Source organism: Heptranchias perlo, chromosome 19, assembly GCF_035084215.1.
Source record: "Heptranchias perlo isolate sHepPer1 chromosome 19, sHepPer1.hap1, whole genome shotgun sequence".
NCBI classification, from domain to species: domain Eukaryota; kingdom Metazoa; phylum Chordata; class Chondrichthyes; order Hexanchiformes; family Hexanchidae; genus Heptranchias; species Heptranchias perlo.
In genome coordinates this window covers 25,719,421-25,734,261 of record NC_090343.1, presented here as the reverse complement: position 1 = coordinate 25,734,261, position 14,841 = coordinate 25,719,421, and the positions used below count along the sequence as shown (strand labels likewise).

Genomic DNA, 14,841 nt, shown 5'->3' with positions numbered 1-14,841 from the left:
CTTCCCCTTTTGTTATCAATTTGCCAGCCAGTGGCAACAACCTTTCAATGTTTACCTTCTAAAAATCTTTTATTATTTTGTAAACCTCAGGATACGGGGTCTTACAGTCAGAAATGGGGGAAATTATAATGGGGAACAAAGAAATGGCAGTACAATTAAACACATACTTTGGTTCTGTCTTCACAAAGGAGGACACAAATAACCTTCCAGAAATGTTATGGAACCAAGGGACTATGAGAGAGAGGAACTGAAGGAAACCAGTATTAGTTAAAAAAAAGTGCCAGGGAAATTAATGGGGCTAAAGGCTGACAAATCCCCAGGGCCTGAGTACTAAAGGAAGTGGCTCTGGAAATAGCAGATGCATTGGTGATCATCTTCCAAAATTCTATAGACTCGAACAGTTCCTACAGATTGGAGGATGGCAAATGTAACCCCACTATTTTTTTTTTAAAAAGGGAGGGAACGAAAAAAAAAAGGAAATTACAGACCAGTTAGCCTAACATCAGTAGTGGGGAAAATGCTAGTGTCTATTATAAAAGATGTGATAACAGAACACTTGGAAGGCATTAACAGGATTGGACAAAGTCAGCATGGGTTTATGAAAGGGAAATCATGCTTAACAAATCTACTGGAGTTTTTTTGAGGATGTAACTAGTAGAATAGATAGCGGAGAACCAGTGGATGGTGGTGTATTTGTATTTTCAGAAGGCATTTGATAAGGTCCCACACAAGAGGTTAGTGTGGAAAATTAAAGCACATGGGATTGGGGTGGGGGTGGGGGGAATATACTGGCATGGATTGAGAATTGGTTGACAGACAGGAAACAGAGAGTAGGAATAAACGGGTCTTTTTCCGGGTGGCAGGCAGTGACTAGTGGGGTACCGCAGGGATCAGTGCTTGGGCTCCAGCTATTCACAATATATATCAATGATTTGGATGAGGGAACTAAATGTAACATTTCCAAGTTTGCAGACAACACAAAGCTGGAATGTGAGCTGTGAGGAGGATGCAAAGAGGCTCCAATGTGATTTACACAAGTTGGGTGAGTGGGCAAGAACATGGCAGATGCAGTACAATGTGGATAAATGTGAGGTTATCCACTTTGGTTGTAAAAACAGAAAGGCAGATTATCTAAATGGTGATGGATTGGGAGAAGGGGAGGTGCAACAAGACCTGGGTGTCCTTGTACACCTGCTCGCTTTCAGCGACTTTCAGGTGCAGCAAGCAATTAGGAAGGCGAATGTTATGTTGGCCTTCATTGCAAGAGGATGTGAGTACAGGAGCAGAGATGTCTTACTGCAGTTATACAGGGCCTTGGTGAGACCACATCTGGAGTATTGTATGCAGTTTTGAACTCCTTATCTGAGGAAGGATGTCCTTGCCATAGAGGGAGTGCAACGAAGGTTTATCAGACTGATTCCTGAGATGGCTAGCCTGACGTATGAGAAGAGATTGGGTTGACCAGGCCTATACTCACTAGAGTTTAGAAGAATGAGAGGTGATCTCATCGAAACATATAAAATTTTAACAGGACTAGACAGACTAGATGCAGGGAGGATGTTCCCGATGGCTGGGGAGTCCAGAATCAGGGGTCACAGTCTCAGGATACGGGGTATGCCATTTAGAACAGAGATGAGGAGAAATTTCTTCACTCAGAGGGTGGTGAACCTGTGGAATTCTCTACCACAGAAGGCAGTGGAGGCCAAGTCATTAGATGAATTCAAGAAGCAGATAGATATATTTCTTAATGCTAAAGGGATACGGGGAAAAAGCAGGAACAGGGTACTGAGTTGGACGATCAGCCATTATCATTTTGAATGGCGGAGCAGGCTCAAAGAGCCGAATGGCCTACTCCTATTTTCTATGTTTCTATGTCAACCTCTATTAAATTCCCCTTTAAGCATCTATGTCCCAATGGAGAAAGCCCATTTCTTGAGTCTTAAAACTATGTAGCAGCTATTGATTTCTCAAAACATTGCTTTCCGTCCTATCAAGTATTCTATAATTCTTATTAATAGATAGAGCTTATTAGTTTACAACATATTAAAAATCTTACTTCTGCGCACACTTCCTGTCTGCACCACTTCACTTCCTGTTGCCGCATTTTTTAAAAAAAAAATCACTTTTTGCATCAATTTTTCCCCATTATAAGTTCCTATGTCCACATTTATAATGGAAATGTCCATGCAAACTTGTTATTCTCTTTGCACAATTATGAGTGCCTGTGCTTGTTTGGTAGCAATCTTGTTTTTTTTTTAAATTGATTTTTCTGTTGAGCTAATTGTGATTAAACATAATTGTAAAGTTTTAAATTTAAGGTTGTTCGATATAATGTCTACTGTTATTCGCTTGTTTCAGCTTCATTTGCTCCCCCTCCCTGCCTTGTTTTTTCTTTCATGGTAATGGTTGCCAACCCTCCATGATTACCGAGGAGTCTCCCAGAATGGGGCATAGATCTCCCGGGCATTGCTGCTCACAACCTAGGAGAATGTTGCACTTTAAATTTCCTGATGCAGCAGCACCCCTCCCCCTCTGACATTGCCAGCTGCCACAGCAGAAAGCTGGGGCCGGTTGGTGTGCCAGGAAAAATAATCGGGAGTCGGTGCGGGGTTGGGGGCTTGGAAGTTGGAGGGGAGAGAGAGACGGGGAGAGGAGAGAAAGATAAGAGGATGGGGTCGGGGGAGAGGGAATGGAAAGTGAAAGTGAAAATATTGCACAATGGGATTGGAAATGCTGCGCATTGGGAGAAGGTATTTTCCAGAGAATGGACATGGTTCTCAAGTGAGTTAGTTGGTTATGGGATTGCTGCTGTAAGGAGGGGGTTAACGTGTTGTCATCAGTGGTGTGCGTGAGTGGGGGGGGGGGTTAAAATCAAACCGTGGGAAATGCTGCTCAATGGAAGAGGGTGTAATTACAGTGTGACAAGCTTACAGAGGCAGTTTCCATTATAATTTTAGACACAACTTATAATAGGAAGTATAAAAATAAAGACAGAATGTATAACTTCAAAATGGGGATTGAATTACATCTGCATGACCTGATCCAATTATCCCCTTGCCTCTAACCCCACTTCACCTGAAAACTGCACTTGGTCTTGACTCTGTCTGCAACAACACAGGAGATTGACTTGCCATACTTAGAGATTATGCAAGTCCATTTGTAGGGATTGCATATGGAGGTAAACACTGAGCTTTGTTCTGCTGTCCATTAACACAGCGAAACCTACATTATCTATGCTCCAATTATCCACCAGGATTTTCTCAAGACAAAGCCTTGAATGAGAGGTTGCTTCATTGCACAGTCTGCTCACACCAATGTACTCCTGGCTGGCATAAATCAATTTTAAAATCCAAGAAATATTAAATTGAATTCATGACAAGATTTCCTGACCATTGACTCTGAACGGGTGGTAAAGCCGAAGTTAGTTGGTTTGTATTTATCTTCAATCATATCTTCCTGTATCATATGTTAAAGACACTCAATTATCTGCTGATTTCCATTCTTCTGGTATTTTGCTCAATTATGGTAGGTAATGAAGATTTCAATGTATCTTAATAAACCAAAAATAGCAATCTTCAGAAACACACAGTAAGTAGCATTATACATGCAGCCTAATTTTGTTGGCAAAATTTTCCTTCTGTAGTTACAGGGTTAAACTTTAAATGGGTGATAAGCACAGACCACATGAAAGCAGATATGGAACAGACCACAGCTCTACAGCATTAACTGTGATTAAGCACAGACTGTTTACATTACCCATATCTGACTTTTCAAAGTTCTGTGTGGCTTATAATTAGTCGTTATTGACTGTTACATGACACTGCCGTCTGAGCCTCCTTTGTCCTACAAACAGTAGTCCTATAACAATCTGTACTTAAAACACTTCTTCTAAAATTTACAGAAGACAAAACAAAATTACACAGCACATTCAATTCATCATGACCAAGAAAACTCTCCAACTCCTAGCCTCTTGCAGTTCTTCCACTTCTGTTAAACCTCGCCCTTTCATGATCACCTGGCTGGGGGAGGTCTCCACCCACTCCAGTCGCAATTACCCATGGCGAGGTTCTTGAAACGACAATACCCTTACTCTAGTATCAGGGCCCTCATCAGCCTGTGGCCAAAATACCAGCCTTCAATCACCTTGTTACACATCCCCCCGCAGCCCCCTCCAAGCATCGAGCCATTGGCTCCAACAGCCTGCACCGTGAGGCAGTGCAATTGGGAGAGGGCATTAGCAGTCCCATGAGCCACTCCTGTCTGGTGTTCCACCTCAAAACAGTAGGGCTGGAGCGACAAAAACCACCGGGTAGCATGGGCATTCTTTTCTTGGTTAGTCCTCATCCACTTGAGGGGTGCGCGATTGGTCACCAAGAGAAATTGGCGCCCTAGTAGTAGTATCTTAAAGTTTCTACCACGTTTTAATTGACAGACACTCCTTCTCTACCATAACGTATCATTCTCCCTAGGCAACAGTTTTCTGCCAAGGCAGAGCTTGGGACGTTCCTCTTCCTCAATTATTTGAGGAAGTATAGTTCCCAAACCCACCTCTGGAGGCATCGGTCTGCAGAATGGACTTTTGGCTGAAATCTGGGACCATGAACACAGGATCATTACATAGTGCTTGGCTCAGGTCCCTGAAAGCAGCCTCTGCCTCAGGGTTCCACCATACCAGGTTTGGTGCTTTCACTTCAGTCAGGTTAGTAAGGTGGTGGGGGTTAGGGGGCAGCAGCTCGGGTAGCAGAGTCAGGAATAAATCATTGGTAGTAACCGATGATAGCCTAAAAGGCCCCGACCTGCTTCTTATTCACCAGTCGGGGCCAGGCTTTTGTAGCTTCAACTTTGCTTACCTGAGGCGTCACCACCTGGCCCCAACACCATACCCTAGGTAGTTGGTCTCTGACAACCCAATGTAGCACTTCTCTGGGTTTGCCGTGAGCCCAAATATCCTTAGGCTGTCTAATACAGCCTCTACTTCAAGTAAATGGGAACTCCAGTTCACACTATCGACGATTATATCATCCAAGTATGTTGCCACATACCATAGCAGTTTTCTCTGTCGTGGACTCTATTAAAGGGATCTGCCAGTACCCTTTGGCCAGATCTAAGGTGACAAGATAATTGGCTTTCCCCCCAATCGCTCCATCAACTCATCCACCCGGGGCATCGGGTAAGCATTGAATTTTGATAACTCATTCAGTTTCCGAAAGTCATTACAGAACAGCCAGTATTAAATCCCAGGTAATCCCATCCCAGTATTACAAGCCGAGGAATCTTAGGTACCACCCCAACCTTCACCTCCCAGGCACCTCCCTTCACTTCCAACTTGACCCAGGTGCTGGGGTAATAGAACAAATCCCCACGTGCAGACTTCATTCTCGTATTGTCTACCTGGTCTTGATCTGAAGGGCATGCTGGTATCGAGGAAATCAAGGTTACTACACTGAGTCAGTAAGGGCTATCGCCTTCTTTCCATTAACCCTTACCTTTTCCAGGAAAGGGCGAGTGGCCTCCACGTGGCTCACAAGCTGTATTACCCAACTCAGATAACCTATGCCGGCATCCCCGGATTCCCCATCGCTGCATCGCATGGGGTCCTCCTGGTTTGGGCATTGTGTCGCTACATGGCCTCACTCATCACAACGGTAATACCAGTACATTGTCCCTAGTTTCCTGTTTACCCCAAGATTTGTATTTACATTGACCATACCCATAAGTCTCTTTGTCACTCTTCAGCACCCCCTTGCCCCCCCTAGAGTTTTCGGAGCTCCAGTCCCATTCTTCGGACTCAGGGTTGCCGGGGGTTTCAAGGCCTGGAGACCGTCGGGGGAATCTGATCAGTTCCTCTGCAGTGAGTTGTCATTCCACCAGCATGATCAACTCTTGGGCATTGGCTGGGTCTCCTTGACCTACCCACTTTCTGATCTGGGGTTGAAGGGCTCATAGGTAGTGGTCCATTACAAGCAACTCAACAATCCTTGCCGGGGAGTTGCTGTCAGGTTGAAGCCACCGCCTGGCCAAATGGATCAAGTCAAACATTTGAGAATGGAGTCCCTTGCCCTCCTGGAAGGACCAGGCATTGAACCTCTGAGCCCACACAGTTACAGTGACACCAGCCCTGGTGAGGATCTCTGCCTTCAACTGTGAGTAGTTGGCCGCTGCCTGTGGCTCCAGGTCAAAGTTGACCTTCTGAGCGTTGCCCAATAAGAAGGGTGCCACAATGCCAGCCCATTGGTCTTTGGCCACCTTTCCTACTCAGCACACCTTTCAAAAGCCAAGAGATATGTCTCTACATTGTCCTCTGGAGTCATTTTCTCTAGCACCAGACTGGCTCTGCTGGGTTAGATAGGGGAGTCTTCACCCTCCATCTGGCTTCACTGCTGCCTCAATTTAGTGATCTCGACCCAACTCTGGGCAGCCTAGTTCAATAATAGTTGCACAGGCCTCCTGCGTCACTAATGTATCATGTCCTATAACAAGGTGATTGAGGGCCAGTATGTGAGCCGCAGGCTGTTGAGGGCCCTGATGCCACTTTAAGAACCTCAAGGATCTAAGCAGTCCTCTCTTGTGCGATCCAGTGGGCCTCTTGCTGAGCTGGTGTGGCCCACATAAGTTCTCTAATCATATCCTCCATTATGGGTGGGTCTTATTCTTTCTCTATTAGAGACAGCAATCCCACTTCTGATACTATGTGTTACCTGGCATTACTGTCTCAGAGCCTCCTTTGTTCTACAAACAGTAGTCCTAGAACAATCTGTACTTGAAACACTTTTCAAAATTTACAAAAAACAAAACATAACTACAGCATATTCAATTCAGCAAGACCAAGAAAACTCTCCAACTCACAACCTTTTCCAGTCCTCCTACTTCTGTTGAACCTCGCCCTTTTATGGTCACCTGGCTGGGGGCCATCTCCACCCACTCCAATAGCAATTACCTCTTAAAGGCGAGGTTCTTAAAGTGGCAACACCCTTACTCTGGTATCAGGGCCCTCAACAGCCTGCGACTCACATACTGGCCCTCAATCACCTTGTTATAGGACATGATACATTAGTGACGCAAGCACCCAGTGACACAAAGTGTAGAGCAAATAAACCTCACGCTCTGCTGCTAGACCAATTTATACAGCATGTGATCTCTGCAGACCACTGGTTTATGCTCTCAATGAGCAACTGCCGTAACTTCTTTCTCCTTGTTTTTCCTTGCTCCCATCCCCCTCCTCTCTTAAAGGTGATTGCTCATGTTGGGAGTATAGTTCCGCAGGGACAAGCATCCCCCGGACCTTGCTCGAGTGCTCATCCTTAGATAGTGAATCTTGGTAGACTACAAAACTGTGGGAGGCATCATGGAGGGCAAATATGATCTTCTTCTCAAACTTTGGCTGATGCTTTTCCCCCAGTGTAAAAAATTCCAAATTGCACTTGTACAAGATATATTGTTTAATAGAATGATGATAAATGTTAAGTATTAATTTTTTCAAATTGGTATTCCTTAGATTTTCTTCGGGGGTGCACATGTGAAATATAACCCTTGATGGAAGAATCTGATTTCAATGGAAATAAAAAATCGGGAGAGATGTAAAAAGGGCTGCCGATTCACTATCACACTTTTACACTATCGCCGAAAGTCAAAATTACCCCCACTCTGTTTTAGGTTGAGAAAGTACATTCCAAAGACTTGATGTAGTATGTTAGAGCACTGTCCTTTCACCTCAGGGACCTGGGCTTGAATGTAGTCTGATCCTCGGAGGAACGGAGACTTCAGGGGGCCTGTAGGGCAGAAGAAGATTAGAGTTAAGCAGGAGCAAATCCATGAAGGAATTTAAACACAAAAATGAAAGTTTTAAATTTGAGGCATTGGGAGACCAGGAGCCAATGTGGGCCAATGAGGACTGGGGTGATGGGTGAGTGGAACTCAATATGGGATAGGATATGGGGAGCAGATTCTATAACGAACCACAAATATTTCATTCTTCAGCATTTACATGCTTCACTTGGATAAGCACCGTCACTACTGTTATCAACTTTCATTATCTTGCAAGTTATAAAAAGATCTGTTTTCTGACTTATTTCTCCACATGCCATATACCTGCTGAAGCTAAGTTGAGTGGTTGACTGGGACGACGTCTTCCATCACAGCTATTCATTGGCGTGACAGTAGCCTGGCAACAACTTTTCCTTAATCTTCCTGCACATCCATCAAATTTCCTGGTCATGTGAAATTGCACTGAGACATTTCTTGCAGTCTTTTGACTATGCAAACAGCACAGCCTTGAATTTCCTCAGAGCTTGTGGTGGATTACTGGTGTAATTGAGTTAGGCAAGGAGAAGCATGGGTGTAAAATGGGGCGTGACCCAATAACATCAAATCTGCGCCCTGTTGAAACTGATTTTGTTTGGGGGCATCTGTGGGTGGTAGTTTTGTCTGCCCCTTGCAGCCTGACATAATTAAAGGAGGTGGGACTGGCAGGATGGCATCATTTGCTGGAATTCCCACCAGTCCTACCTCTCGTGGCCCAATGTACTGTATACTGCCAAGATACAGGCATACAGTACATTTGTACAGCACAGATGGGCCCCACTAGTGTGATCCAGGCCAAGACTATACTTTTGGCCCCATTGAAATTGGTCCTCTTATAAAGAAACTGATTTTGGAAGTTTGCTAGTTTATAGCAGGACTTACCAACTACACCCACAAGCAACTTATCAGTACCACATTTTGCTGACCTCCGCCCACCTGGTGGGCACCCAAGATGTGCCGATATTCGTATGGGCACCCTCTGTCATTATGCTAATGACCTGATCATGGGAACCCCAACAATGTCAGGCAATTGAACACCTGCGGGCCATACTCTTGCTCCATCCTACGATGGAGGATCGTGTGTTGTTATTTAAGAAATAAAATGGTCTTCAGATAGAACACCCTGAGGATTTTCTTGTGCATATTCATAGAATGCAGGAAAAGTCACAATGCAGTCTCATGCAATAAAATAACTTGGGGATAAAGCAGTTCTAAAAAAAACTATTATGCCTGGCTTGTAAGAGATCATATAGTTGATATGCCATAGGAACATCAGACAGGAAATAAGGAAAATCATGGACAGATAATGTATATAACAAGATTCCATAAGCATCAGTAAAAAGCAAATGTTTTCAGACAGAAGAGAAACAACTGTTCTGAACAGTTTCAGATTGCACTTGAATCTGCTGAAATAATTGAAATAAGATGTTGATGGTAAAAGTGTGCTATTACTGAATATGGCGCAAAACGATCAGAGCTCTGTAAGGCTGCTTCATCAAGAAGCCATACCCATCTCAAAGATTCTTTTTACTTTACAATTCTATTTTAAAAAGCATGCAGCTTCCCCAGTGGCTCAGTGGCTAAATGAACGCTGTGCATGGCACTGAACCATATAGACCATGAAAGTCTCAAGATTGATCCTGCTCTGTTTCAATTTAGTCGATTTAAGCCAGTATTGTGATGGGGCTGTTACATTTGTTTGCAGTATCCCCGGGCTAGAGAGGAACAATCCATTCCTTGTGCCTGTAAATTGCATGTGCGGATGGTGGATGAAGACACTGGCGTTGTTCTCCTTATAGCAGGGACGGTTAAGGGGAGGTTTAAAAGAGATGTTCGAAATTATGAGGTGTTTTGAAAGAGTAAATAAGGAGGGTCGGTAACCAGAGGACACAGATAATTAGCAAAAGAACCAGAGAGGAGATGAGGAGAATTTTTATTACAGTGAGTTGTTATGATCTGCAAAGCACTGCCTGAAAGGGTGGTGGAAGCAGATTCAATAGTAACTTCCAAAAGGAATTGGATATTTGTTTCAAAAGGAAAAGTTTGCAGGGTTATGGGGAATGAGCAGGGGTGTGGGACTAATTGGTTAGGTCTTTCAAAGAGTCGGCACATGCATGATAGGCCAAATGGCCTTCTTTTATACTCTGATTCTGATTCTAAGATACGTGGAGTAACTCCACTCTATCAATAAATACTTGTTATTGGAAAATGGCTGGAAAGAGACTAAATGAAAAGAATGGAAAGCGATGGAGGTCCAGCCTTGATAAATATGGAGGTCGATGGAAGGTGACGTCGACAGTGCTATCAAGCGGCACTTACTCACCAATAACCTGCTCACCGATGCTCAGTTTAGGTTCTGCCGGGACCACTCGGCTCCAGACCTCATTGCAGCCTTGGTCCAAACATGGACAAAAGAGCTGAATTCCAGAGGTGAGGGGAGAGTGACATCAAGGCAGCATTTGACAGAGTGTGGCACGAAGGAGCCCTAGTAAAGTTGAAGTCAATGGGAATCAGGGGGAAAACTCTCCAGTGGCTGGAGTCATACCTAGCACAAAGGAAGATGGTAGTAGTTGTTGGAGGCCAATCATCTCAGCCCCAGGACATTGCTGCAGGAGTTCCTCAGGGTAGTGTCCTGGGCCCAACCATCTTCAGCTGCTTCATCAATGACCTTCCCTCCATCATAAGGTCAGAAATGGGAATATTCGCTGATGATTGCACAGAGTTCAGTTCCATTCGCAACCCCTCAGATAATGAAGCAGAAAGTGCCCGCATGCAGCAAGACCTGGACAACATCCAGGCTTGGGCTCATAAGTGGCAAGTAACCTTCGCGCCAGACAAGTGCCAGGCAATGACCATCTCCAACAAGAGAGTCTAACCACCTCCCCTTGATATTCAACGGCATTACCATCACCAAATCCCCCACCATCAACATCTTGGGGGTCACCATTGACCAGAAACTTAACTGGACCAGCCACATAAATAGTGTGGCTACAAGAGCAGGTCAGAGGCTGGGTATTGTGCAGCAAGTGACTCACCTCCTGACTCCCCAGAGTCTTTCCACCATCTACAAGGTACAAGTCAGGAGTGTGATGGAATACTCTCCACTTGCCTGGATGAGTGCACCTCCAACAACACTCAAGAAGCTTGACATCATCCAGGACAAAGCAGCCCGCTTGATTGGTACCCCATCCACCACCCTAAACATTCACTCCCTTCACCACCGGTGCATTGTGGCTGCAGTATGTACCATCCACAGGATGCACTGCAGCAACTCGCCAAGGCTTCTTCAACAGCACCTCCCAAACCCATGACCTCTACCACCTAGAAGGACAAGGGCAGCAGGCACATGGGAACAACACCACCTGCACGTTCCCCTCCAAGTCACACACCATCCTGACTTGGAAATATATTGCCGTTCCTTCATCGTCACTGGGTCACAATCCTAGAACTCCCTCCTAACAGCACTGTGGGAGAACCTTCACCACACGGACTGCAGCGGTTCAAGAAGGCGGCTCACCACCACCTTCTCAAGGGCGATTAGGGATGGGTAATAAATGCTGACCTTGCCAGCGACGCCCACATCCCATGAATGAATAAAAAAAAGTTGTCAGAGCTGGCAGGTGGCAGTAGGGTTTCGAAGCCCCATCTGGAATTTTAAAAATTAAAACTTACTCCTGAGCCTCATCATCCTTAAGAAGTGGGGCCAACTTCTTAAAATTGGTGCTTTTTGAAGTGAGGCCTGGAACATCAGGAAACACAGAACTGGAATATGTACTGATCTATTTCCAGATTTTTTTCAACTGTACTCAAATTCTCAAACTGCCATAGTGGGATTTGAACTCACATTCTCTGGATTACATTGCCACTACACTACGGTACCCTATGCAAAAGCCATTATAAAAGTGGGCATAGGAATTTCTAATGGGAAGAAGTGGATACAAAAAGTGTGATACTAAGTCATCAAATTGTACAGACAGGAAGTGTGAGCAGATGTAAGAGTTTTAATAAGGTATAGATACATAGCAAGATGTGAGAAAAAATCACGAGACAAATTGCAAATCTCCTCAAACATGAATTGTATTTTTTTAATAGCGAGACACACAGAAATAGTTTAACAAAATGTCTAAAATAATAGGGGCATCGCACTGAAAACAAGTGACAATTGAATGGTTCAACTGTGACAATATTTCCCCGTTGCGTGTGGAAAATAATTTACCTTCATTCTTAGTCCAGATAACCGATGGGTAGCGGCCGCATTTAACACGCTTATTAGGGCACACACTGTTACATTTTACAATTGAGGAATGAAGGAACAAGTGGCCGTGTCGAGTGATAATAACTCTGGAGAAGAATCGGCCTCACATTTTCCATGATGACAACTGCAGGTTGCGCGAGCTCGGGTCAGGGGTCAGGTGCATCACGTGCTAGCTCGCGAACATGGCGGCGCCTAAGTATTAGGAGGAGTTCGTCGGTCGGCCGATGTCTCCGCGCTTTCACCACCATCGACACCCGAAAAATCATGCGCGAGGACAACAAAACCAAGAACATGTTTCTGACTCGAGCGCTTGAGAAGATCCTTACCGATAAAGATGTGAGAAAAACTCACCATTCCCAGCTCCGTAAAGCCTGTGAGGTGGCCCTGGGTGAGTTTCTTGGTTCGGCTGCGTTGAAGGAAGGAGATACTTGGTGAATATTGTGGCTCAGAATATGTTATTAACTTGCACGCTTACCGCATTCCTATCTTACTAAGGCACGGATTTGACTGGCATTAGCCTCAACTGCAGGGCACCAGAGCTACTAATAACTCCGCGAGGATAAGGCCTTCCCTCGCTTGTTGAGAGTTCCTTTTTCACATGACTTCCGCTATTAAAACCGTGTTGACAAGACAGCTCCAAAAACGTTCAGATTTCAGACATCAACTTGTCAGTCACCGGCGTTAGTGAGATGTGACATGATAACTTGCAGCCGATTGTATTTAATCTGATTCTGCTTTTGTTGATATGTGAAAGGGTGACACATTAATTTATTTTGTCTAGCGCGGACTCGATGGGCCGAATGACCTCCTTCCGTGCTGTAACCTTTCTATGATTGTAAGACCTATAGTGTTTGACCCTTGCATCTTTTCTGTTCTGGTTTTGAAACCATACTGATTAGCACTAGTTAAGAGTCACAATGTGGCTTTTAGAGTTATGGCTTAATTCCAAAAGCTAGACTGGTGCTTACGTAATGCTCCCAAGTAATTATAAAACTAAGTTTCTGTAGCCTTAGGAAAGTACAAGATTGAACGAGACTCTGGTCCATCTACCCAGTCTCAAAAATGAATCCTTCACCTATTTATCCATTTCTTGCTCAATATTTCCCTCACTGTCTGCATGAATTGTTTCCCTTGACAGTCTGTTCAATGTGTTCACCTCATGTGAGTTAGGGTTATCATGGTTATTAGCTGTAAACTGAGCCTGTTGTAAAATTATGATATTAAAAGTAAGAGGAGAGATTGAGTTTCTGAAGTGTAATTGGTGAGGTGACATTTACTTAAGAGGTAAGTATCCAATTCTAAACTGACTGATTTGAGCCAAGCTGTTGTTTTGCTGCTATACCTGTTTCTTGGCTAAAGTTTAATCTCACATTCCTCTAATGGGTTGAACTTCAATGTAATGTGGCACCTCAAAGAATGAGTACTGTGGTTCAGCTTTAAGGTATCACAAGGCTATTTTGATGGTGAATTTTATTTTCCTCTGTTATTTTGTATGTACTTAAATAATAATAGCATATGATTGGGTCTCCTGTGTTATTGCTCAGTGAAACAGGATATGGTAGAAGTCTGAGGGACAGTGAAGTAAGAATAGTGATATAGCATGACACATTTTGTTATGGATAAATTTTAAAGTCCGACATGCTGTAGAAAAGATATTTAAAATAGTAAGTATACAGATGATACTTGTTGGACTCGGGTACATTACATCACAGCATTATTGACGAGAACAAAAGAACTTTCATTTACATAGTGCCTTTAATGACATGACCACAGAATGTCCCAAAACGCTTTACAGCCAATTAAGTAATTTCGAAATGTAATCTCTGCTGTAATGTATGGAAACGCGGCAGCCAGTTTTGCACACTGCGTGATTCCACAAACAGCCAAGAGATAATGACCAGGTGATCTGTTTCAATGATTATGGTTGAGGGATAAATATTGGCCAGGACACTGGGAGAACTCCCCAGCTCTTTAAAATAGATCTTTAATGCCCATCTGAAAAGGGAAGATGGGGCCTTTGTTTAATGTCTCATCCGAAAGACGGTACCTGCGACAGTGCAGCGCTCTCTCAGTACTGCACCGAATTGTAAACCTAGATTTTGTGCTCACGTATCTGGAGCGGGACTTGAACCCACAAGCTTATGACTCAGATGAGAGCCAAGCCCGACAATATCGATATGTTTTGAGCAAGTCTTTTGAGGACCTCCTGGGGGAGGGGAAATTATGGTGTCCCCATCATGACATTCAGTTGTTTCCCTAATGATTTGGGGTTTTTATACTTCCTCGATCCGGAATCTGCCAAAAGAATATTAAATTCTGGTATGAGTCCTGCATCTGCTTTTTGCCAGTTTGAGCTTGTGGCCGCTTGACTTACTGTCAACAGTTTAATTTGAAGTAATGTTCTGGATTTATGCTTTCTGTGCTAGTTATTATCTTGTGCACCTCTGTCACCTCCACCTTTAAGACTGAATAGCCCACATTTGTCCAGTGTTTCCGCATAACACAATCCTCTGTTGGTCGGGATCAGTCTCGTGGCTCTTCTCTGCTTCCAAGGTTAAAATGTCTGCCTTGCATCTTGGTGACCAGAATCGGTGTGACACACTGTACAGTTTAAGCATGATTCTCTGACCTGTACTCTGCTATTTTGACTATATAGTTAAGTATTCTATTCACCTTGTTTATTGCAGCTCAGCAGTGTTGGAACATGTCAAATGTTAAGTTTTCTAATAATGATCTCTTTTAAAACCACCAATATTATTTTTATACCATTCATGGAGTACTTGTGA

At 43.9% G+C, this 14,841-nt stretch overlaps 1 protein-coding gene across 1 annotated transcript in view; it reads left to right on the top strand.

Annotated features, from left to right (window-relative positions):
• Positions 1-12,217: 12,217 nt before the first annotated feature.
• Positions 12,218-14,841, top strand: part of LOC137335255 (brefeldin A-inhibited guanine nucleotide-exchange protein 2-like) — a 103,007-nt gene continuing 100,383 nt past the window's right edge. Inside the window, exon 1 of the mRNA XM_068000533.1 lies at positions 12,218-12,443. Within this exon, the coding sequence (XP_067856634.1) occupies positions 12,320-12,443 (124 nt within the window). The 5' untranslated portion in view covers positions 12,218-12,319. The remainder of the gene's footprint in view (positions 12,444-14,841) is intronic.